Source organism: Uloborus diversus, chromosome 4 (assembly GCF_026930045.1).
Source record: "Uloborus diversus isolate 005 chromosome 4, Udiv.v.3.1, whole genome shotgun sequence".
Classification (NCBI taxonomy): Eukaryota; Metazoa; Arthropoda; class Arachnida; order Araneae; family Uloboridae; genus Uloborus; species Uloborus diversus.
Genome location: NC_072734.1, coordinates 77,534,926 through 77,558,693, shown reverse-complemented (window position 1 = coordinate 77,558,693; position 23,768 = coordinate 77,534,926). Strand labels below are relative to the sequence as shown.

At 32.9% G+C, this 23,768-nt stretch overlaps 1 protein-coding gene across 3 annotated transcripts in view; it reads right to left on the bottom strand.

Moving 5' to 3' along the window:
• Nucleotides 1-23,768, bottom strand: part of LOC129221282 (serine/threonine-protein phosphatase 4 regulatory subunit 1-like) — a 230,281-nt gene that overhangs the window by 8,242 nt on the left and 198,271 nt on the right. For all 3 annotated transcript variants that reach the window (XM_054855739.1, XM_054855740.1, XM_054855741.1), the window contains 10 exons: nucleotides 21,703-22,949; nucleotides 21,003-21,100; nucleotides 19,900-19,955; nucleotides 17,868-18,053; nucleotides 15,907-16,083; nucleotides 12,238-12,353; nucleotides 10,007-10,127; nucleotides 9,015-9,130; nucleotides 3,659-3,819; nucleotides 2,618-2,772 (listed from right to left, as the gene is read on the bottom strand). In XM_054855739.1, coding sequence (XP_054711714.1) covers nucleotides 2,618-2,772; nucleotides 3,659-3,819; nucleotides 9,015-9,130; nucleotides 10,007-10,127; nucleotides 12,238-12,353; nucleotides 15,907-16,083; nucleotides 17,868-18,053; nucleotides 19,900-19,955; nucleotides 21,003-21,100; nucleotides 21,703-22,949 — 2,433 coding nt within the window. The remainder of the gene's footprint in view (nucleotides 1-2,617; nucleotides 2,773-3,658; nucleotides 3,820-9,014; nucleotides 9,131-10,006; nucleotides 10,128-12,237; nucleotides 12,354-15,906; nucleotides 16,084-17,867; nucleotides 18,054-19,899; nucleotides 19,956-21,002; nucleotides 21,101-21,702; nucleotides 22,950-23,768) is intronic.

Below are 23,768 nucleotides of genomic sequence, written 5' to 3'. Positions count from 1 at the left end.
ATATCAATTTTCATGAGTTTTGATCATTTTCCACTCAAAATTATGGCTGTCAGCGGAAAATCCTCAAAACAAAAAGTTTTGGTTTTGAGGATAGTCCACTTCGCAGCTCCGAGGCCCCCTGCTTTTTTGGAGGCCCAAGCTATCGCCTCATGCGCCTATGCGGTGATCCGCCACTGTACAGTCTTCGACTCAAACTCCACAAACATCGGCAGAGTTGCTCAAAATGAGATTGACTCCAACTCCGCAGTCACGGTTTTTACTTTGAAATAATTATTGTATGTATGATGTTATAATTTTCACTCTAAAGTTTTAATTTATGTACTCAGTGTTTGACAGGGTTGGTAAAAAAAAAAAAAAAAAAAAGTTTTTTTTTTCATAAAAATCTGTTTTTTTTTTTGGTTTAAATCGGGTTTTTATGGTTTAAATACTATTTGCAAGAAAAACGAATTCATTTTCGGAAGGTAATTAAGGTTCTATGTAATTAACAGTTATTCAATAGTCACATTATACCTAATTTCTTGATTAATTAAAGAGATTAGAACAAAATCTTGTAACTAAATTAAATAAATAAAATAGCTTTCTGTGGGGAAATATTGATTGAAATGTTTGACTTGATTATTAGTACATATTAGTATGCATGTATATATAGACCCTTTATGATACGAAATACTGGCTTCATTTTTGATTTCATCAAATGAAAGCCAGATTAGGTCTTTTTTCTACCAGAATTAGACATTCTTTTTAAAACAATATGAGTAAGTAACTTTTGTAAACTGCACAGGTTAGCTAAGGCAAAGCAAATACCAAAATCCCACTTCCCATGAACAAAAGAGGGAAAAAAACTAAGAATTATCTGCATCCACCAATGGAAAGTGTAGTTTATATGTGAAGATTTATATATTTCTCAATCAATTTTTACACATACATTTGCATTTTGTTCTGGGAATTTAAAAATTTGTCTTTTAATCTTCCTACATTATAATATAAGGAACTATTATGTATCATAATATGAAGTATAAATTTTTTTTAAAAATTAGATTCAAAAAATATTATTTGTGTTCACCTGCAGAACAAATCTTAATTTTTAGGTGCAAATAATTAAGTTAGACTGTTGATTACCTTACAAGTCAAAAGTTAAAATTCCAGGAAAGTGCAAATAAATGATCAAAAATGTCACACCCCTGCGACAGGAGTGATCAATATAATGGATTGCATCTACAATAAAAGATTCAATCCTTAGTAAATCTTAACTAATTAAGAATAATGATGGAAGTTGACTGAAATCTGCTTTATGGCACATATATGAAATAAAAAATTTATTATTATTTTTTTTGATTAAAGCTTTTAATACATTTTGAAGAAGCAACTTTGCAATTTTAGTATTTATCTCTGCAACTTAGCTAGGAACTTAGCATAAATGGAATTTTACATTTTTCATTATGTGTGGGGAAATCAATGTAAACCTGTAAAATGGATTTTTTTTTTGGCTTTTTTCTTAAAAAACCATAAAAAAAAAGCATGGTTTTTTAAAAAAACCAATTGGTTTAAACCAATGTGGTTTTAACCAAACAACCCTGGTGTTTGTTGGAGAAATTCAGAGTCTTTTATGTTTCTACATTAAGATATGCGCAGATGATATTTTTTTTCTTCCAATAATGAAAATTGTTTCTTTGAGTTGACATTTTGTTCTTTTTTCATTTATTTTGAAAGTACATTTATTCTAAATTATTTTTTGGCAACAGGGGAAAACAAACGTTTTCTCCCCTTTCACATAATATATTTATTTTAACGAGCTTACTTTTCTTTTTGAAAGCGATTAATTTTTTTCTCTCTTTTAAATGAAAAAAATATTTAATCTACTTTGAAAAGTGCTACTACTTTATTTGTTCGGTTTATTTTTTACGCATCTATTGCTTCAGATAAGCAAGGCATATTTTTAGAAATCAGGTAAAAACGTTAAAAAGCTATGTTTGAAATAATTTGGGATTTTAGCCAATTTTGAGAATGTTGATCAGTTACTAGAAAGTCAATATTTTTTATCCGGGAAAGTAGGCTCGTTGAGTTATGAGTGGATTTTCTTGGTTAATTTTGCCTAGTAGGGAAATATCTATTTGCCTGCGCAAATTTCCCTACTCTTTGTTTACACATGCAAAGGAAAAACTATTCCTTGCGCAGGCATTGGTGTCAAAAAGTTAACAATGAATTAAGATTGTCAATTTCCCAAGAATCGAAATCTTCCCACTTTGGCAAATTATGTAATTTTGTAACAGCCGTAAAATGAGCCATTATATGTTAGACCCAAGAATTAATAAGATATATCTGGAAAAAAGTTTTGTGAATGACACAACATACTTTGCTACACTATTATTGGAGCAAATATCGCTCCTCAATTTCAGAATTGAAAATCGAAAAGAAAATGCTTAGACATATGTTTTAATTTAAACATAAGCATAATTATTGTTGCATCAAATTTTGATAAGTTATAAGTTGGAAGTAGAGCAAAACGTTTTCATATTTGCTGATACTTAAGAGCAGTATATTCTATTTGCCAGAATAAATTTTTAATTGATAACTTTTTCAATGATAATTACTGAAACAAGAGCAAACTAAAACTCACCAGATTTGAAAACTCTCCATGCTGGAGACAGGAACATTCATGTGTTGAAACCATGTTAGCATAATACCTAACATCGGCATCTAAATCACTTTGAAGGGTGTGTATTGTCTGCAACAACAGCTCTCGATGAGGACTTTCAGGACTTGAAAATGTTTCTATTTGGCAGAAGGAATAATCATTGTAATTGCATCAAAATGAGACATGAAAATTCATTTACATATGATGTGAATTTAATAGTAAAATAAACATACTAAGTACATTTATTACTAAGCAAACAAAAAATGCGTTCGTTAAGAACTTCAAAAATTTTTTTTTTTCACTACAAAATGTAAAAAGGTATACTCCTCAAGATTCAAATGCTATATAAAAATCTTTTCTCTAGTACAATAATTTCCACCCATAAATTACAAAAACCAATCTGTATTTACAAGAGGTTCGTATCAATTATAGACTAGTTTTTAGTATTAATTTACAATACATCTTTTAGCTAATGACCAAGTTGTGAGATACAGTAAATCTTCATTAATCCGAACCCTATTAAACCAGACTTCACCTAACTCAAACAGCAATTTAGATTTATTTATTGTATAAATAAAAGAGTTAGGGCAGCAATATTGTATTTCTCTTATGCCCTTTTACATTTCATTCTCCTGAATTAAAAAGTTTTTACTAGGGGCATTAGTTTTTTTTTTTTTTTTTTTTTTGTGTACCTGGGATCAATTTGTAGGTTATTTTGCTTAATCTTAACATTCATGCCGAAGCTTTGGATCACCAACTAGTTATGAGGTTCTACAGCACACTTGCTAAAAAGCTAGGTGTAGAATGTAGATGACTGATAATTTCTCAAATCTCTAATCATTCTATGGTTACAATTCCTTCAGAGAGAAAAAAAAATCAGACATTAATAGACATAGTACTTTTATAACCACAACCACGAAAAGTATAAAAATTTTCAGATAAATGGTAATCTCTGCCACCCCCTCCCTCCCTACTCAGGTTACTTCAGATAATGTTCAAGTCTGTTATAACAAGAATACATACCAAGTGGCCATATGACAACACTCAAACACCTGGCAATTGCAATGCGAACATTGGGAATTCTGTCCCAGCACAGGTAAAGAAGATGTGGTAAAGCATCTTCTGCAAACTGGTCTGGGGGAAGAGACTTTTCTGTGATGAAGGCTTGGCAAATGTAAACGTACCTGCAAATAAAATTAAAACCTTACTTTTTTAAAGTTTTGAATTTTTCCACAATAAATGTGAATCTTTTCTGAAATCAATTATGCAAAATATATATATATATATATATTATATATATATATATATCTTCCTTTTTATGTAAATGTGTTCTTGGTTTGCTAAAAGTGAACCAAGGGAAATAAGAGAAAGGAGGGAGCAATCACAAACAATAATTTAACATAAAATTTTGCTCTTATCCCTATTAAAAATGTTTAATAGAGTGGAGCTTTTTTTAGGACCAAAAATGCAATTTTCTCACCTTCAAAAATTCAGGAAGTTTTTTTTTGGCATGATTCAGGGGTACCCACCAATTGGTTCTGGTGGGGGGGGGGGCACACTTGACCTGGGGGGGGGATGAGCACCCATGCATGATTTAACAATATTTAGTAAGTAGCTCAATGATTAAAAAGTTGGTCATGCACATCATTAATATATTAAACATTGATAGGTTTGTCGGTTCGGGAGGTTAAGGGGGGGGGGGATTTGAAATCACGGAATCGGAATGAAATTCGCTAATTTCTCAAGTAGCCCAGTCAATAAAGGTTTTGTGTCGCAACTAATTTAGGGAAAGCTAAATTTTTGCAGGTTGTTAATACATAGAGTATACACTAAAAAATACAAAGTCCCCCACCCCCTCCGAAACATTGCAAGAGCAGTACTATGATTATACGTTTTTCGGGTCGCAACTAATTAGGGGAAAGCTGAATTTCGGTAGGATGTTAGTACATAAAGTATACACTAAAAAAACAAAGTCCCGACCCCCACCCCTCTTGCTTTTCTTAACACCCCCTCTGAAACATGGCAAGAGCAGTACTATGATTATGCGCTTTTCGTGTCTCAACTAATTTGGGGATAGCGGATGTTTGTCAAGATTTTAGTACAAAAAGTATACAATAAAATAAGACAAAGTCCCGACCTGCACCTCTCTTTCTCCCCCCCCCTTTCCGAAACACTGCAAGAGCAGTACTATGATTATACGCTTTTCGTGTCCCATTTAAATTGGGGAAAGCTGTTTTTTTTTTAAAGATGTTGGTATGTTAAGTATACACTAAAATAACAGTCCCTACCCCTATTGCTTCCCCCCCCCCTCCGCCAAGTCTGAAACATTGCAATAGCAGTATTACGATTATACGGTTACAGCTCGAAAACTAATGACGATACCGGAGTATACCTTTTATTATTTCGCTTCTTACAATATTATGAACCAGTGGTGCTCAACCTACGTCCCACGGGTCACATCTGGTTCATGAAACTGATCAGTGTGAACCGTTGTTTTACGAAATGTTACAACTCGAGGACTATGTAGCAACTAGTTTCTGAAAAACAGGTTGCATTAAAAAAAAAGGCATCAATTTATTATAAATCCAATTTTTCTTTTATAAGGGTTTCATTTGACAGTTTGTTGGTTTGATCTGAAATATTGTTACAATGCATTCTACTACAGTATCCACACATAGGCGTACAATCGAACCCAGTTTTACGACAGCTACAGTTTGTAACACAATGTTTTACAGTTGATAGATATGAGTAGGAGAATTTCAATTGGGGCAGAGAGGTAATTGTCATGATCTTCGGAATCAGTCTGTTGCTTGAAATATATTTCCAAACCCATTCTTCTGCTGGAAGTTTTTTGATTTATCAAAACTTCCACCAACTTCAGATGTCACTCGTCAACATTTTTTTAAGGTTTCCACCAGAGTTTTTAGGGCCAGCACCAGATTCAAACTTGGTTAGGTTTTAAACTTCCCCCAAAAGAGTGGGGTTGGCATTATACTTCATGCAACAGACTGATTCCTAAGTTCATGAAGATTACCTCTGGCTTCAGGTGAACTTCTCCAATTAGTATCTTGCAATTGAAAAGATTATGTGTTTCAAACAGTATCTGTCATAAAGCTAGGTTCGATTGCACTTCTATGTGTGGACACTGTAGTGGAATGCACTGTAACAATATTCCGGACCAAACCAACGAAATATTAGAAGATGGCCCCTTACATACGACTTATAAATAAAACCAAAAGTAATATTAAACGTTAATAATATCCGCTGCGAGAAAATAATCAGTTCAAATATACTATTCCTGATTTATTTAAAGCTTAAATAGTTAGCCAAGCATTAACATTATTTTGTAGACTATCGCCGACACAAACAAATTATAAAAAAGTTTTGTAACAAATAATTCCATTATGGTAGTAAATACTTGAAGTGAACATCATTACGCTGTTGATCCATTTCAAGAAAATTACTATTATCATATTATCTATAAATTTTGTTCAAACATTTCTTTCCAAGACGTAATGATAAAAAGCTATTAATTTGTTGAAGTTACTTTTTGGTTTTTGTTATGAGATTTCCGCATATGATTAAGTTGGTAAAATGGTGAAACTGAGCTATCTACATAAAAAGTGTATGTTTCATAATTTGTGTATAACAGTGGTCCCCATCAATGTTTTCAGAAACCAATTTCTAAATATTTGGCTAACAATTTGTAACATTGTCATTAATCGTGCTCTTCGAGTTGTAACATTTCACAAAACAACGGGCAACACGGATCAACTTCGCGGGCCGGATACGGCACCTAGGCCTTAGGTTGAGCACCACTAGTTTATAATATTGTTAGGAGTGAAATAAAAAAAGGAACACCCCAATAATATCAATTTTCAAGCTGTACGCGTATAATCATAGTACTGAACTAATCAGTGTGCATTGTTTCGGAAGGAAGGGAGGGGGCAGCAAGAGGGGTTGGGGTCGGGACTGTCTAGGTTTTAGTGTACACTTTATGTACTAACATCGTGCAAAATTCAGCTTTCACTTAATTAGCAGCGAAAAGAAAAGCGAATAATCATAGTACTGCTCTTGATAGTCTAAGCGTTTCGGAGAGGGGGGAGGAAGCAAGAGGGGTGGGGGTCGGGACTTTGTTTTTTTAGTGTATACTTTATGTACTAACATCCTGCCAAAATTCAGCTTTCCCCTAATTAGTTGCGACACGAAAAACGTATAATCATAGTACTGCTCTTGCAATGTTTTGAAGGGGGGTGGGGGAGAAAGCGAGGGGGTGGGGGTCGGGACTTAGTGGTTTTTTAGTGTATACTTTATGTACTAACATCCTGCCAAAATTAAGCTTTCCCCTAATTAGTTGCGACACGAAAAACGTATAATCATAGTACTGCTCTTGCAATGTTTCGGAGGGGGTGGGGGAGAAAGCAACAGGGGAGGGGGTCGGGACTTTGTATTTTTTTAGTGTATACTTTATTTGCTAACATCCTGCAAAAATTCAGCTTTCCCTAAATTAGTTGCGACAAAGCCTATTTTTTTACCTTCATTGACTGGGCTAAGGGGTTTCATTAACATCACTCTAGGACTGTGAAAAAACTATGCTTTCAGTGAGATATAAGCCGGTCAAAGCAAGAACAGCACTGCAGAAGACTTTTTCTAGAAATAACACTGAAGAAATTTAACAAGATTGCTGACAACTTTCCTCTGAGAGGACATTCGTTTGTCCTTTGCGATCGGGATCTTGAGACAATAAAGAGAATGTTCAACAGATATGATAGATTATAACCATGTGAAATCCAATCTTTTATAGGTGAAATCCTGAAATTACATCAAGATTATCCATCAAATCTGTTGAAAACAATGAAATCTAACTGATAAAACTGGTGCCCATCATTTATTAAGAGGACTTGCATCCCAAACTGAGATTTTGGAAAAATATTCTACTGGGCGACAAATGTTTTCAATTATCAACAATCATGATGCTTCAATATTCGATAGAACATCAAAGGAACGATACCAGGCTACTTATTTTACAGATGGTTTCCAAGAGAATATTGAGAAGAAACGCTTGTCGCAGAAGTAACGCTGAACAAACCATCTTAACCATTTCACTTTGCCCCACACTCCCCTACTTTCAACATGCATAATAAAAATCAACATATGTCGATTATAGACCAATGCCAACAGTCATCTTTTTCCCCTTTTGCATATTAAAGGATGCCTACAATAAAATTTTTCTTTTCAGAAAATAATTTAAAAAATTATAATTTATTGCACGTTTTTGTTATTTCCAGAGATAAACATCCAAATATGGCGACTTAATGAAAAATTTAAAATAGGTAGGTTTTTTGAATTTGTAGCATAAAGTAGTTATAAATAATACAATTAAGACAAAATTGTCAGTTTTTAGCACATAAGCATCGAAATATATTAGAATTAAAAAAATGTCCTGAAGATAAAATTTTGCATTTCTCCCGAAAAAACTACGAATTATATGGAAAAAAATGCACATTTTGCGTCATTTCAATAGTTTGCATCGCAATAAACATCCAATGCTGTTTTCAGAAACTTAGGCACTTAAAAAGTCTTGTGTACTTCCATCTTGGGAATAACCAAACGTGGCGGCTCCGCCACAAAATAAGAAATATTTTTTTGAATTTGTAGCATGAAAGCAATTTAAAAATAAAATCTTAATGAAACTACAGTTCAGTTGAAAAGAAAAGAAAAGAAAAAAAAAAAAAAAAACACAATTAGCAGCATATTTTGTGTTACTTTCATTAGTTTGCAGTTAAAGAAAACAACCAATTCTGCTTTTTTTTTCGGAAACTCTGAAAAGACTTTCCCAACAAATCCAATCTCCGATCTTCAGGCTTGTGTTTCCCAAGCAGTAAGTTGTCTTTTCCCCTGTTGAGTTTGTGAATAATTCCTGTTCATTCAAGAATTTTTTTTCTTGGGAACTACTGAAGCCAAAAATGGCGACTGCGGAAATTTTTTTGGGTCGCCGCTTTATTGCCAGGGTTATTTTTCCTCAAATTTTTTCAGGAAACTTTGACAAAAACGAAAATTATGGGTCGATCTCATGGTAATGGTAAAAACTGAGCAAAAATTGGAAAATTTTTTTTGGGGGGGCAAATTTGAAAAATTCCGACTTTTCCCCGACACTTTAACTATATCATTTTTCCTGCAATTCCAGGTTCAAGGCTTGCAATAGTTAGGGACGAACTCCCTCAATTTGTAATAAAACTTCGCTATCTACACAAAAAAAAAAAAAAAATCTGGAGCAGCAGTGTTCAAAACTTTCTCTCATATCAGGTCGCTGTTCTTGAAACAAACTGCATAAATTAGCAAAATTAACAGATGAGGAACACAATTTCAGTAAACTTACAATTGCCTATGTAGCCATTTTGGGGCATGGATAAATTTATCTGTTAGTTCTGATAGAACGTTTTTTGTCAAGTCAGATGTTGGACTCTGGCTCATTCGCCTCATCACAGCAGCCATCTGTAAAGTAGAACATTGTGAAATTATTAGGAATGTACTTTTAAAAGTAAAGTTGAACATTTTAAATAAGAATATTGATTTTTAAAACAGACAAGTAAAGATGAATTGAAGTAAGTTTGCAAGGTAATTAGTTGTAATGAATCAGCAAACAGAGAGGAATTTTTGAAAATAAAATGCTAAATTAAAAAAGTAAAACAAAGACTAAAAAGCTAGAAAATAAAATAGAAAAACCAAGGCACAGGTAGCTGCGAGAGCAAGCGCTTTTGATCTCATAGTCTCTTAGGACTCCTGCATAGATTTAAGCTACTGTTTTTGTTTTGACTTTTTTTCTATTTCAATTTGAACTGAATTTTTTGCTTTACATTTCAGAAATTCGTGCAGAGAGTAAAAGAACCCCTCCAATTCAGAACTTTTCTGCAGACTTCAAAAATCTCGGAAGGGAGTCGGCGGTTCAGTGACTACAGTTTTCATATTTTCGCACAAAGCATATTTAAACAAAACGATCTATAACCACAATACATACACACAAATTACAAATTGTTGCCTTAGAGTAACAGTAAGACATCTAATCCCAGGAGTAATAGTAAGATATCCTACTGTTGCTCTGAGGCGATGAAATGTAACGAGAAACTCTCATCCTTCGTAGAAAGAGATGGTAATAGCAGCTCTGCCAGGAGCTGCCATGCAGCATTGCTTTAGAGAAACTTCTTCCAATAAAAGCCTACCATCTTCACACACAATTTACTCAAATGTTTTATTTTTCACTTGCATTTGTTTATTTCTGTCTTAATTTAGTTTACAGATAAAAAATTTCTTCATCTCTCTTTCCTTTTTTGTTTACAACTCGTTCAAAACTTAACGAATGATAACACCTACCACCAGAACTGCAGCAAGCCGTACTTCACAAATTTTATCCCTGATTAGAGTTAGAGTAAGAGGCACCAAATATTCTCGGACGTCTTGAGGCTCATAAAGGTCAGCAATTGAAACAAGTTGCCTGTTAAAAAAAAAAAAAACGATAAATAGACATGCATTTGCAAAAACAGAACTTAAGTTCATGAGAACTATTTATACAGCTAGGTATATAAACAGCATTTGCACAGTAAGGTATTTCAGTGAAATTTTCAGGGTGGCGACAGGAACTGTGAAAAAAAGTTCCCTGACTTTTCCCTGATTAAGTTCACCAAATTTCCCTGATTTACGTTACCAATGGTAATGGTTTTCTTTCTTTACTGTACTTGAAATCCATTGTATGTTTGTATAAAATGCAGTATTTTAAACGTTTTAAGTTGTGTAAAGTTGTTGAACTAAAGATATGTTTTTAAAAAATGCTACTTTTTTAATAAAATGGTTAAAAAATAATACCAAGTCAATTTTTTGGGAAAAAAACCCTACAAAACAGTATATTAATTTTTTCTACATGGAAAGATTATAGAAAATTAAAAAAAAAAAAAAAACTTTACTTTCAGAAACCACTTAGCATAAGAATTTTAAGAAACTGTTAAAATTACTCTTAAAAACATATGTGTATTTCTGATAGAACTAAAAAGTAATTGAAATTATTTTGAACTAAGTTTTCAAACAGTATAATAATTGTTGCAAGAATAACAAGTAATAGTGAAAGAATAGAAGTAATGTAGTTATTCTTACATAACTAATTGACATATTTATGCAAAACAGATGAAACCATTTGACATCTATTCATAGGGAGCTTTTCTCTAATCAAGAACATAGGTTTTAATGAATGAATACAGCATTTTAACAATAAAAAAATAAAGATATTTACTTAAGTACGCAAGTTAACTCTATTTCAAATGATTTCAGTACATAACGAAAAAAAATCTTAGATAGCTTTTGTAACAAACAACTTTGAAATGCAAGAAAAAAAAAGAAGGAAAAAAAAAGCAATTAGTTAATTTCAAAATATATAAAAGAAGAATACAACTTGGTTATAAAATTAAAGAATCACTTCAGTCTGAAGAAAAGAAAACCTTTATAATTTGTGGCGACAACAACTAGTATAACGGCAAAAAGCAAAGTTTTTTAATTGGAAGTTCAATTTTAGCAATTAAATTAAAAACGCGAAGAAGTAATAACTTTTAAGCTTTCATAGTATTAATTCAAAAACCAAAGATTTCTTCTTGAAATCGTGATTACAGTATGCTAATTACTTCGAGACAATGGAATAAAGGCAAAGGAGCTAAGGCATTAATGAAGGTTTCCTCTTTGCCTGTATGGTTGTTTATTTTACGTAGCATTGAAAGCGTAAAAGGAAATTTCAAGCTAGGTAAAATAAACAACCTAACAGACACAGAAGCAATCTTAGGAAGTCATCCTGTGGTTAATAAGTAAGATTCAGTACTTTGATGTGGGGGAAAAAAGATGCACAAATATGCGGCAGTGTATAATCGCACCTCATTAATTTTACGTTTTGTTTGAACAGATAATTTGCGGAAAATGCATAGGGAATTAAAGTACTAAGTTTTTTAAAGCAAAAAAAAAATTTTTTTTCTTCATAAAATAAATTTTCCCTGATTTTTTGTTATTTTTTCAAAATTCCCTGATATTTCCCTGACTTTTCCCTGATTCATAAAGTTCCCTGACTTTTCCCTGATCTCCCTGATCTGTCGCCACCTTGATTTTGCAAAGAAATATTAAATCACTTATTCTTTTGGTCAACTGTTTCTAGATGCAGGCAGATACATTTTTAAAGAGGGAAAAACATTCCTTAGCCTAAAATGATTTTGCAATACAAATTAAATAATTTTATGCCTCAAATGGCTTGAAAATGCTTCTTATATATGCTTAAGTCTTCAAAGAATTCCATGAGAGTTGTTGCTGTAGCCCCTTTACTCCAGTAATTATATCTGAAATAATTAAAACCCCTCGTACAGTATGGTTCTCCTTTCCTTTGCCCATTTTACAGCTGTGCACGCGCCTATGCTTCTATACACATTAGTCAGCAGAATTACTTAAAAGCAGATAAATTTCTTTTTCTTTTTCAACAGGTCATTTAAACAGGTAATTGAATATCTTGGATACTATTGCCACTCCAGTTTTGAAAGAACTTTTGAATCTCTTGTACAACAATGTCATTAAATACTTACTCTGCTAAAATAAGACGGAATCTCCAGTTTTTGTCATTGTTGTCTGTATCACTATTTGAGATCAGAAACTGGCGAAAACTTGGAAGAAAACCTCTCCTTTCTTCTAGCCGTAGCACCTACAACAGAAATTTTTGTTTTGAGCTGCTTATTTTGAAAGATTCATTATCTATTCGTTAGGGAAACCTAGCCGGGAAGCATTCTGAAGACTAAACATATCCTAGCAGACTTGCCAACTTATCAAAACTGGCTCCAAAAAAACTTTTTGCGAAGCATTTAAAAAAAAAAAAAGAAATTAGGGTATCTGAAACTTTTTTCTGAAGATTTTTTTTTTGAACTAACAGTTATGGATTGATTGAAAAAATGGTTCGAAAGTGAACCGTAGCTAAAAACTGTTAAAATGTTTAGGGGGTCTACACGTAAGTCTGTTAAGTTTAAGTGACATTCATAAATTTTACGGATAATGGTCATAGCATTATGACGCTGCCAGGATAGGTTTGCCCTCCAAAAAAACTTGGAAACAAAAATTCTCACTCGAGAACCGTTTATTAGAGTGGTCTTTATTTTTGAAGTTGCAGATATTTTACACGACGCCCCCTCAATTTGTTCCATTATACAAATAAATAATCCTTGCAAAATTTTAAGTTAATCAATGAATATTAACACATGCCCCTGGGTCCTCTTTCTTTGAGTTTTGAAGAAAAAATTGCGTATTTTCTCATTTTTATGTAAAAACTAGAGGACCCGACAGACGTTGTTCTGTTCAAACTTTGTAAATTAAAAAGTTAAAAAATTTCAATATGTTATCAAGTGTTTAAACCATTTTTTTTGAAAAAAATAAGTAAAAAGAAAATGATTTAAGCTGCTTGGTGAAAGAATGGGTATATTTATTACAACTTGATTTATCTAATGCCCACTGAGCAGTTGTTTTATTAACTATTTTTTCTCCGTACTTGATGGTTTGTTCCTTCAGCCATACTCAAAGGATAAAAAGCGTTCTCTTATATTAAGTGCAAAATTCTAACTACCCATCTAGAACAAACGGGAAATCCCGCTGCAACATCCCCATATGAAAAAGAATAAAACAATCGAAAGGATATCGTTTAGAAAAATGATTAAGGTAAAAACAATTCTCTGAATAAGCGAAAATCACTCATCTCCCCCCCCCCCCCTCCCAATGTAAAATAAACACATTCTTCAACTAAAATGACTAAAAACTCTAAAAACGAAAAACAATTCTTTCCAATTTGAAATTTTTCGCCAAATAAACAAAAAATATAATAAATTACATTAACAGTAGCTTTAAAATGTAAACAAATGATCGTGCAACTCTATTGTTTATAGCCGAAATCGCCAAGTCACCACGTTACTGTAATCCAGCTGATCGGAGAGCGAAGCCAACTCCGACCGATTAGCAGTCCGATCTTTTCAACGAAAACTTTTAAAACTTCATATATTGCCTAATTTGTTCTTTCCAAAGATAATCTTCCGGGGATATTTCTATAATTGGGAATCTAGCGATCTTTTTTCATTGGCGTCAACTTTTGGTTCCAGCGCCTGCGAAAGAGGTATTTTTCGTTGTAAAGCTAAACAAAGAGAACGGAAGCATCTATTTACATACGGATACTATAAATTAGCAGGGTTACCAGAATACAGTTATTAAGACCGAAAATGAGACAACCGCGCCAGATTCCCAATTATCGAAATGTCCCTGATCTTCCACTGCACTGATCTTTTGTGTACAGAACTACCCCGTTGTAATTTATCTGGACAAAAATAAAATTTGTTTTGTCTTTAAATTCCATCATCTTTTCCTTTAATAATGTACCCATTAGTTTGATAATTCTTAAAGTATTCTTGACATCTGTATCAAAACTCAGATGGATTTGAGCAGAGAAACAAATGTTGCTAGGTACGGTACTTTCTGATCATTTGGTCAGGAAAACCACGACGACAGAACACACGTTTTGCGTGAACCTTCCAGTACTTTATTTTAAAATATATCTCGAGACCTAAAACTGTTGCTTTTAAGAAATGAAGGCTTCACTCTCTCTCTCTACGTTTTATCTATTCTCAATTGACATATCACAGTAGGAAATTTCATTACAAGAAGCTTTAGTTAGCTTTCTTATCGTCCTTTGGCAACGGGTTAAATATTTATTTCAGTTCTCGTTCAACAATGGGTGAAAATAAATATGAATCATTCAGGAGAAATAACCATCCAATGTTTCAATTAATTAATTAACAAAAACGTTTCCGATTCGATCCATCGCGCTTCGAAACCATGCTTGCCACAACTTAATTACACACAAAAAATTTGATCAAAATCGGTCCAGGCCCGTTTAAAAGCCTTATGGTGACAAACGTCACCATAAGACTTACTTTCATTCTGTAAAATTTAGCATGTTACAGAGGGTACATGTACACCATCGGCCTTGGGTCAAGCATGTTGTTTCGGCCAAGCGGCAGGGAAACGTTTCTTCCCACCAAGATGGACACAAGCGATTGTATAGGCCATTAATGAATGATCTTTGACAACAATAAATTGCCTCCTTGGCATTGGGGGTGTTGATTTACAAAATTCCCTTTATGTAATAGGTGTGGCAAATAGAGTCGCAAGGTTTCAATGCTATAAGTTATTGCAATTATATTTTAATTCGCTGTTCTTTAGTTATAAACATACTCAAATGGTTATGCAATTTTTAAAATATAAATTTTGAAAAATCCTCAATTATTCCTAACATAAAAATATACTGTATTTTCCATAGCTAAAATATAAAATTAAAAAAAAAAATTCAGATCGGAACAATGTAGAAATCTATACTTTAATTTTTCTTCTATTTCAGTACATAGTCCTTTATTATCAAATTCTTGCTATTCACAAGATTTAGAAATCGAAATGGGTATCTATCCTAATCTGTTGAACTTTTGTTTTCTACAGCTGCTCTACCACAATGCAAAAAAGCTTGACAACTATTGATATCTCGCCTTTCATCACTTAGACAAAAGCCATATTAGGGATAAAGATTTTGTTCATTTATTTAGCCTATGTAGATGCAGTAAATTTCAATCCAAATGACCTAGTGATCAATCGTACATTCCTTGAGAGAGCACGAGAAAATCTTCGAGAGGTGAAATTAAATTTCATGAATTTAATTTTGTTTGTATATGATATCTTAAATGATAGCTCTTTATTGCGAACTGTTCTAGCTTTGATACGTGATAGTGTGTCCTCCACGGCTGATAAGCTCTGGATTCATACTTTATCTCTTCCTATTTAACAGCTATTTGCAATTTTCCTTTTTATCATCATTATTTTTATATAATTTGTTTAATATTTGGAATTTGGCTTGCTTATTATATATATATATATATATATATATATATATATATATATATATATATATATATATATATGATATATAAACACAATTAAATTGGATGCTTCAAAATCAATATGGCAATGACATATTACTTTTTTATACAAAAAGGAGATATGCTATAAAGCTGCTACACTTTACCTGATACACTGACATTTCATTTTAACTAGTTATCAAGGAAAACTTTTTTTTGAGTTTGAGTTAAGTTTAACAGTAATATTTGTTTCGACTGCAAAATGAGAAATGATAAAAATCAAAAATTAAAAAAGAAAATTCTATATGCAAGACTTACCTTTAAAAATTCAGACATGTGTTGTAGAATCCCTATGCGGACTTCATCTAAATCACAAATAAAACGTGAGAACACAGGCAATAGGTCGCTAGAAGTAAGATCTGGACCTAATATCACAGCTAATTGGTGCATAGAAGAGGCAACAGTACGGCGTACTTTCCACATCATGATGAACCCCTAAAGTAAATTAGAACAATCTTTGAGACATTATAAGAGATACTCTTTTTTTATGCACAGAAGAAATACCTTTCCTTATATTGGATTTTGACTTATTCCGTCATCAAATTAAAAAGGAAAAGAATAGAAATAAATGTGGTGTAATGAAATTTTATGTTATGACTGTGTCAATGAAATTTTATGTCATGACTGGATTTTGAGAATTAACTTTAATTGAGGATTTAATTTATGATTTGAGACTGCAAAATCTTTACTCAGAGCCATATTTGTAACAACACAGAGTTTCCAAACTTTTGATTCACATAGTTCAATTAAATTTCCTTATGAAAAATGAATCAAGAATTTCCTCACAGCATTCTCTACATCTATTTCATTATACAGTAAAGCACCGTTTATGCGTTTCTCTTTTATAAGTTTTTATCAATTATACGATTTTAAATTGGTCCCTGCAGAGTCTAATACGCATTAATCTATACCTATTATTCGTTTTTTCATTTGTACGCTTTTTTCATACAGTCAGTCCCTTCAAAAATGTATAAACAGTGCTTCACTGTATATACAAAAATTGAGTTGTATATTGAGTTGCAAATGAATATTTATAATTAATTAATAAAAAAATTCTAAAAGATAAAACAGCTTGCAACTTGATCAGATTTACTAAAAATTTCAAACATAGTTTCTTTGTTTTTATTATATTGCTTTAATTGAATAACATTTTCAATATTCTATTTTTTTGTTGTAATATCAGTGGAAAATAGATGTTAATTTTTTGTTTGCACTGCTGTTCAGCTTTAATAAATCAAAACAATGTTCACTCTTTTATGAGTGCCTATATCTTAAAATCCATAGAACCTAAGGGCAGGGGCGTGCACAGAAATTTTTGGGCCAGTCACAAATGACTTTTACGGGCTCTCCTCCATACTGTTTAAACTTACATCCAACATAGGTTGTGTTCGACGAACCTAACCAGTCGACCGGTGAGTAACCGGTTACTAACCGCAGCGTTATATCATAAACCGATTACCATTTTAAGCTGTTGATTGAAGCACGTGATCGGTGAACCAGTAGTTACCAGTTGAGCTTGAACGCAAGCACAGATTTCGCCCGTTTTTGAACATCTCAGCCCACTTCAGGCTCCGGCCAGTAGGTGTCCCCCCCCCCCCAAGAGTGCAGATTGTTGGCTTGCAACTTACTGTAAAAGAGACTCAACTAGAACAAGAATCATAACTAAGATTTCATCCTGCACTTAAATATGCCTTAAATCAAAAGTCATCTTTCGCAAAAGGCAAACCAAATGCTGAAAATTCAAAGCTCTGCACAGAGTGAAGAACTATTTAACTTGCTACATAAGGTATATTATATGCCACATGCAAGATAAATAAAACAAAAACTTCCATGATTAATTTTTTTTTAATTACATTTCTAGCGATTTCTAATTGAAAAAAAATATAATTAATCCTCCTTGATGTCCAAGAGAGTTTTTTCAATTCATGTTAATAATAGGCTGCTCTTTGTAAAAAATAGTTAAGAATCAAATGACAATTTCAAAATTTTAAGATGTGAATGAAATATTACAGCACTATGACGCAAGAAAAAAAATTATTTTACAGCAACAAGGTGCTTTAAAATAGCATGTTTTGATGTGCTTTTTACTTTAACACATCTTTTAAATGTTTCGCAAAATAAAATTAATAGATTAAGTTAGGAACTTAGTTATTAACTGAATCACTAAAACTTAATTAGTACCTTTTTCTTTCAATTTTTAATCATACGAAAACACATACCTGCAAATCCGAAGATAATGCATCAAATGTTTCTTTCAAACATGGCCAATATTCACGCCCTAACGTAAGAGCAACAGCAGGCAAACTGTAGGCACAATGGCGAGCTATTTCGGCATCGATGGTTTGGGCCCAAGTAGCATCTATCATACTTAAGTAACGAGATAGTAACTCAGGAGGCACAATATCCTGAAATACAATGTTATTTTAATAAGCAAGATTAAAAAAAAAAAATATAAAACAAAAACATAATTTTAGGTGACGATACTGTATAAACTTCAACAGATGTATATAAGGGGCAGTTCTTCAATGGTTGTTAAAATTTTCGCTTTGATTGCGATCAGATTACCTTTGAACTGAAAAAATGCCTCGCCGCAGGGTTTATGCACATTACAAGCAACTGTCATGCGAGAGGTTGTATCACTAGATTGAAAGAGACTGGTTGGACAAGTTGAAGATTCGCTCGGTATTTGAGTCGAAGAAGTGCGGCAATTGGAAGATACCGGCAAGGATGGGTGGAAAATGGCAGTTTTCAGTGTCAGGATGGTAACCGTCGACCTAAGACCACAACAGATGTTAAGGACATAGTGATTTTCCAATTAGCTGTCACAGCGGCTTCTTCATCTCTATAAACCATCAGACGTTTAACCCAAACACCAGTGTCTAGCATGACCATTTACTGATGGTTGAGACAACAAAATCTACACTCTCGCCGACCATTATTCCACCTGTCACTAACGCCTGCAAATGCCGAACCAAATTACAGTGATTTATGGCTCAATCAGGTTGGAATGATGCCAACTGGGAACGTATAGTCTTTAGCGATGAATCCCGCTTCCAACTATGTCCTGACGATCATGAAATGCGCGTTTGGAGACACCCAGGGCAGAAGGGAGATCCTGCTTTCACTATTGCATGCCACTGAGGCCCTCAACAAGGCATTATGGTCTGGGGCGCCGTTTCATTTGATAGTCGCACCCCTTTGGTCGTAATTAGAGGTACACTTACTGCACAGTGGTATGTCGACAACATCCCAAGACCTGTTTCGCTGCTGTTCCTTTTGCAGCACCCTCGGCTGGTTTTTCAGCATGACAATGCCAAACCACATACGGCATGTGTTGCTATGAACTGTTTGCAAGTATGTCCAACACTTCTTGGCCTGCCAGATCGCTATATCTCTCTCCCATTGAGCATGTCTGGGATATGATAGGAAGGCGATTGCATCTGGTACGGTATGTTGATGACCTAATTTGACAACTGGAGCAAATTTAGCAGGAAATAAATACCCCAGAAAACCATCCGGGAGCTCTATCGGTCTATGCCATTGGTCTTGTATCCAGGATAGAGGCGGGTCAATACCTTACTGAACTTGAAACTGTAGCTCTGACATAAATTTTTAAATTTTTCTGAGATTTTAATCATTTACTATTCTGTACATTGTCTTCCTATCCACCAATTTTCATCTCAATCAGACAACTCCTTCTTGGTGCATCGATTTTTTTTTGTTATAGAGTGTAGTATGAACAAAAAGAAAGAAACTGAAGTGATGCATCAAAAGGCCTCTAGATCGATCAAACCAATGTTTTCCATGTAATCTTGAAAGTTCTTACTTTTTACCATGTTTTTATTAACTTTGTTTGGTATACGCCTGTTCGGGTGGAATCTTGCCATTTAATTTGTACCCACTTGCTGTGACCTTTAGTCTAAAATCTCATACTAAATTCCTTTGAAATTTAGTATGAAATCTCAGACCCAATGACAATGCAACATTCTATAACAAAATTAACTATTACTTGATTATATGAATTTTAATCAATATTTTGCATGCATCATCTAATATGAGGGCCAAAAAATGTTCTCACAATTAGAATTGAATTTCTATAGAAACCCTTGATTTATTCCGACAAAATTTGTTTCAATGTTCCAAGGTAACATTTACATAATGTTCCAAATACACCATCTGGGTGCTTTTTGTCTTTCCTATTGCTGTAAACATAGAAACTTTAAGGCTACAAAACATTGAAACTACAATTACCTGCTCATGAACAGAAATCTGCTTTGATCCAGGCGGTGGTTCACCTTCCTTATTCTCTGATATGGGTAGACAAAACAATTAGACATAGGTTAACTGTTACATAAAGTTTGCAATTACTTCCATCATTTATAGAGACTAAAGTGGAAAATAAAAAGGGAGGGGGAGAAAAAAATACAGAAAGTAATACATTAAGAAAATATGTCAGAATCAGGGAAGATCGTGTGTTTGGGTCTAGTTCAATGCATAAAAAATTGAACAGCTGTATCATAATTTAATGAAAGTAATTTCAAGAAATGAAATAAATATAATTTCAAAAATTTAACATTCAAAAATTTAGCCGCCTCAACTGCAGAAAAAAGTGAGTATAACAAAATGAACAATAAAGGAAATTTATCAACTGGTATGATGATTTCTTTTTTTGATTATTAAACATTAAGAGGAGAAAAGCCAAGTATTCAGCAAAGTTGATAAGAATTTGAAGTTAAATTAAATATTTCTTTAAAATATAAAATTAAAAACATACACACCCAAACTATAGTGTCTACTGATCTGATGATATAAAGTTCCAGTATATCACAACATTTTTTTAAATTTTATGGCCAAAACAAAGATTAAGTAACAGATCATTTAGCCACTTAGCAATGCAATTTAATAAAACTTTCACTTCAAATATATATAATTTCAGTTATATTATTATATTAAATAATATACTAAGCACTAGATTAATTTTTGAATTCTTATCTTAAAAGTTATGCAGGCTTTAAAGCTTTAATTAACAGCTCCTTATGTATTTATAAACCTTCCTACACCCATCACAGCAAGTCCACTTCATGTTCCTTTCTTTCTCAATACAACAATAGGTGAAAAATTGACAAAAACAGCTAATGCAAATCTAAACCATTGTAAGACATAATTCTTTTTTAATCCCAATTCAAATATTTTTTAACAGGAGTTTATCTTTCCTAATCTTGAAATTTCAATGCATTTGTGCTTTCATATAACACAGTAACAAGAATTCGAAATCCTTACTTAAGAGTTAAAATTATTCTAAAAAAAAAAAAAAAAAAAAATGTTACTGCAAGATTCATAGAGCAAAAACTTACCTGATGTTATATCATCTGTTTTTGACCATATACTACTTCTACAGTTCAACTTTTCAGTAACAACATTGACAGTCTGCACAAAAGGATCTGTAGAGTTTCTGTAAAAAGCGTAAACTTCAATTTTAGCTTTCTCAAATATAGTATAATACTGCATCAGTCAGCAATACTCGAAGTTGACCAGCATATCTTTACATATGAATTATCCGGGGTGCCAAATATTGAGAAGTTCATTTTCCAACAAAAAAATAAAAATAAATTTGCTTAATCAACATAAAAGATTAAAAAAGAAAGGAAGTAGTTTGTTAATAATGTTAGTCATTCATTTTAGATTAAGTGATATGTCAAATAAAATGAGCGACTTTTGAGCAATCTTCACTGTTCAAAATTCCTTTCAGAAAAATAAATGTTTTATTCATTAAATTGCTACATCAAATTCTCTGTAATTTTAAAATATTTCAGTTCCAAGACTATTAAAAACAGCATTGATAATTAATATTGTATGAAATTAATCAGTTTATTAATATTTTATAGGTATTTAATATTAAATACATTTCTCTAACCTTGTTTCCTCCAACATGCCGGAAAGGGTTATTAAAAATCTGGTTAACCTCTAATTTTGCAGCATGCTGGCTGATGTGGGGTAATACAGTGTGAGTACACTGGGTGGTGGGGTACCATGTATTATCAAAAGGTCACATACCTTACAAAATATTTAAAGTCACTTCCTGAATTGCACAATTTTGTTGAATTACAAGAGTCACTAGGATCTACTGATTCTACATCGACATCAACATCTGGAAGAGGGATGCGCCAGAATTGAAAATAATTGAAGGCACTCTCATCATGAAAGGACCCGTCATTGGTAGAATTGAGCTCAACTGAATCCTCAGAACTTTGTACATTGCTTGGAGTATGGTTCAATTCTAGTGTAGCACCCGCAAGGCTTTCAAACGAACTTATTTTACATGGCAAGTCTTGTATTTCGGATAGTTTACTTCCAGTGGAATGTTTAAGCAAATCTACTTGAAGTTTATTTTCTGTTACTTGAAGTTTAGTAGAAAGATGCGATTTACTTAAATCTGTTTCACAGTCATCTGTAGATGCACTACAAGTCACTAATGGCTTGATTTCATATTTTGTAGCGCCAACGAGAGCTATGGAAGAGCTAACATTAATACCATTTACAGTAATTGAGTTTAAAAGTTTAGTTTCCAAGTCTACTTTGGAGTTTTCAACAATTTTAGTATCTTCAAATTTCCCTGAAATATCATTATCACCATTCATTTCTTTGCAACAATCGCCATTTTCCAAAGACGAAACATTATCACTATTGCATGGAGCAATTTCACTTAACGAGCTGTCTTTTTCAGACATCAAAAAATTAGAGTTTTGTAATTTAAAAATATTGCTACAGTAATCTACTGAAGGAATATTAGAAGAATAGTTAATGCATTCAGAATCTGAATTCTCTGTAAAACCCTCTTTATCAGAGTGTATACCATTTTCACTTGGAAAATTTTTAACTACATTTTCAGTTTCCTGATTGTTAGAGGCAGCAGGTGATGTCAAGTTTGGAGAGCTCACTTCTATCACAGTACGATAATTACTACCCACATGGCACGTAATTCCTGGAACTTCTGAAGCAGTAAGACTTGCATCCACGTTGTTCAAAGGAACTAAACTATCACAGGATTTGGAAGAAATAGTCCTATCTAAACTAGAGTGATTCACATTGCATTTTGAAGTTTCAGAAGAGTCAGTACTAACTTTACACTTCATGTTCTTCACCTCGTCGGAAAGCTCTTGTGACAATGAATTTTGAACAGGTGAAGGTGTAAAGTCTACCACAGTAAGCACACCATCTTTACTATAATACAATCCAGTTTTTTCTGGCTCAGCAAAAGTTGAAATAAATGGTCCCAAAGTTTGATAAGCAGTTAACCGTACCTGCAAAAAGTGAGAATAATGGAAATCAAGAAAAACGCACATTTTTTGATTTAACTCCTCAAACTCAAAAAGTAGAACGGGAAGAGATTGACATCAAAAGGGCAACATAAGTAATTTTGCTGGAATTTACTGGAGGGATTTTATTTTTCACGTATTTTGACTTAGTACTTTTCACGCATTTAAAACGGTAACAGTTAAAGGTGTAAAAATTTCTTAACAATTTTTGGGGATTCGAGAGAAGCTGGTTTCTAAATTAACTTTAATAGAAAAATGTATCTATATTATTTATATAGATTGATGTAGTCTCATTAATATTCTTGAGAAAAAACTTACACATGTAGGAAGACAGATACAACTGCAATCAAGTTTTTTAAAATTAGGACATCTCATTTGATTAGGTTTATAATGAACATTCTTTCCTTTGATTAAAATCATAATGGACCAAATTAAGAATCTAAAAAACATTCACAGACTTCCACCATAACCTCAGTGTTCTACATCACATGACTAAAATGGGGGCCTATTGTTGGCCGAATCGACGTTTTCAGATCGAAACAACCCTTTGGACATGCTCTTGATTGATTTGGGAATGACGAAGCAGTTAGAACAGAATTTAAATGGAACATTATTTTCTCCTAGCAAAACTAACACTTCGATGTTATAGGAACAATTCTGTAATATTGTTATCGGCTGCTAACTCAATTTTTGTTGAAACTGGACATGTGTGGTTTTGAATGGTATCTTTTCAAATGTAATATTCTGCATTTAATATTCTATCTTCATTTTGAGTGGACTTAGATCAACAGCATGTTTGTCAAA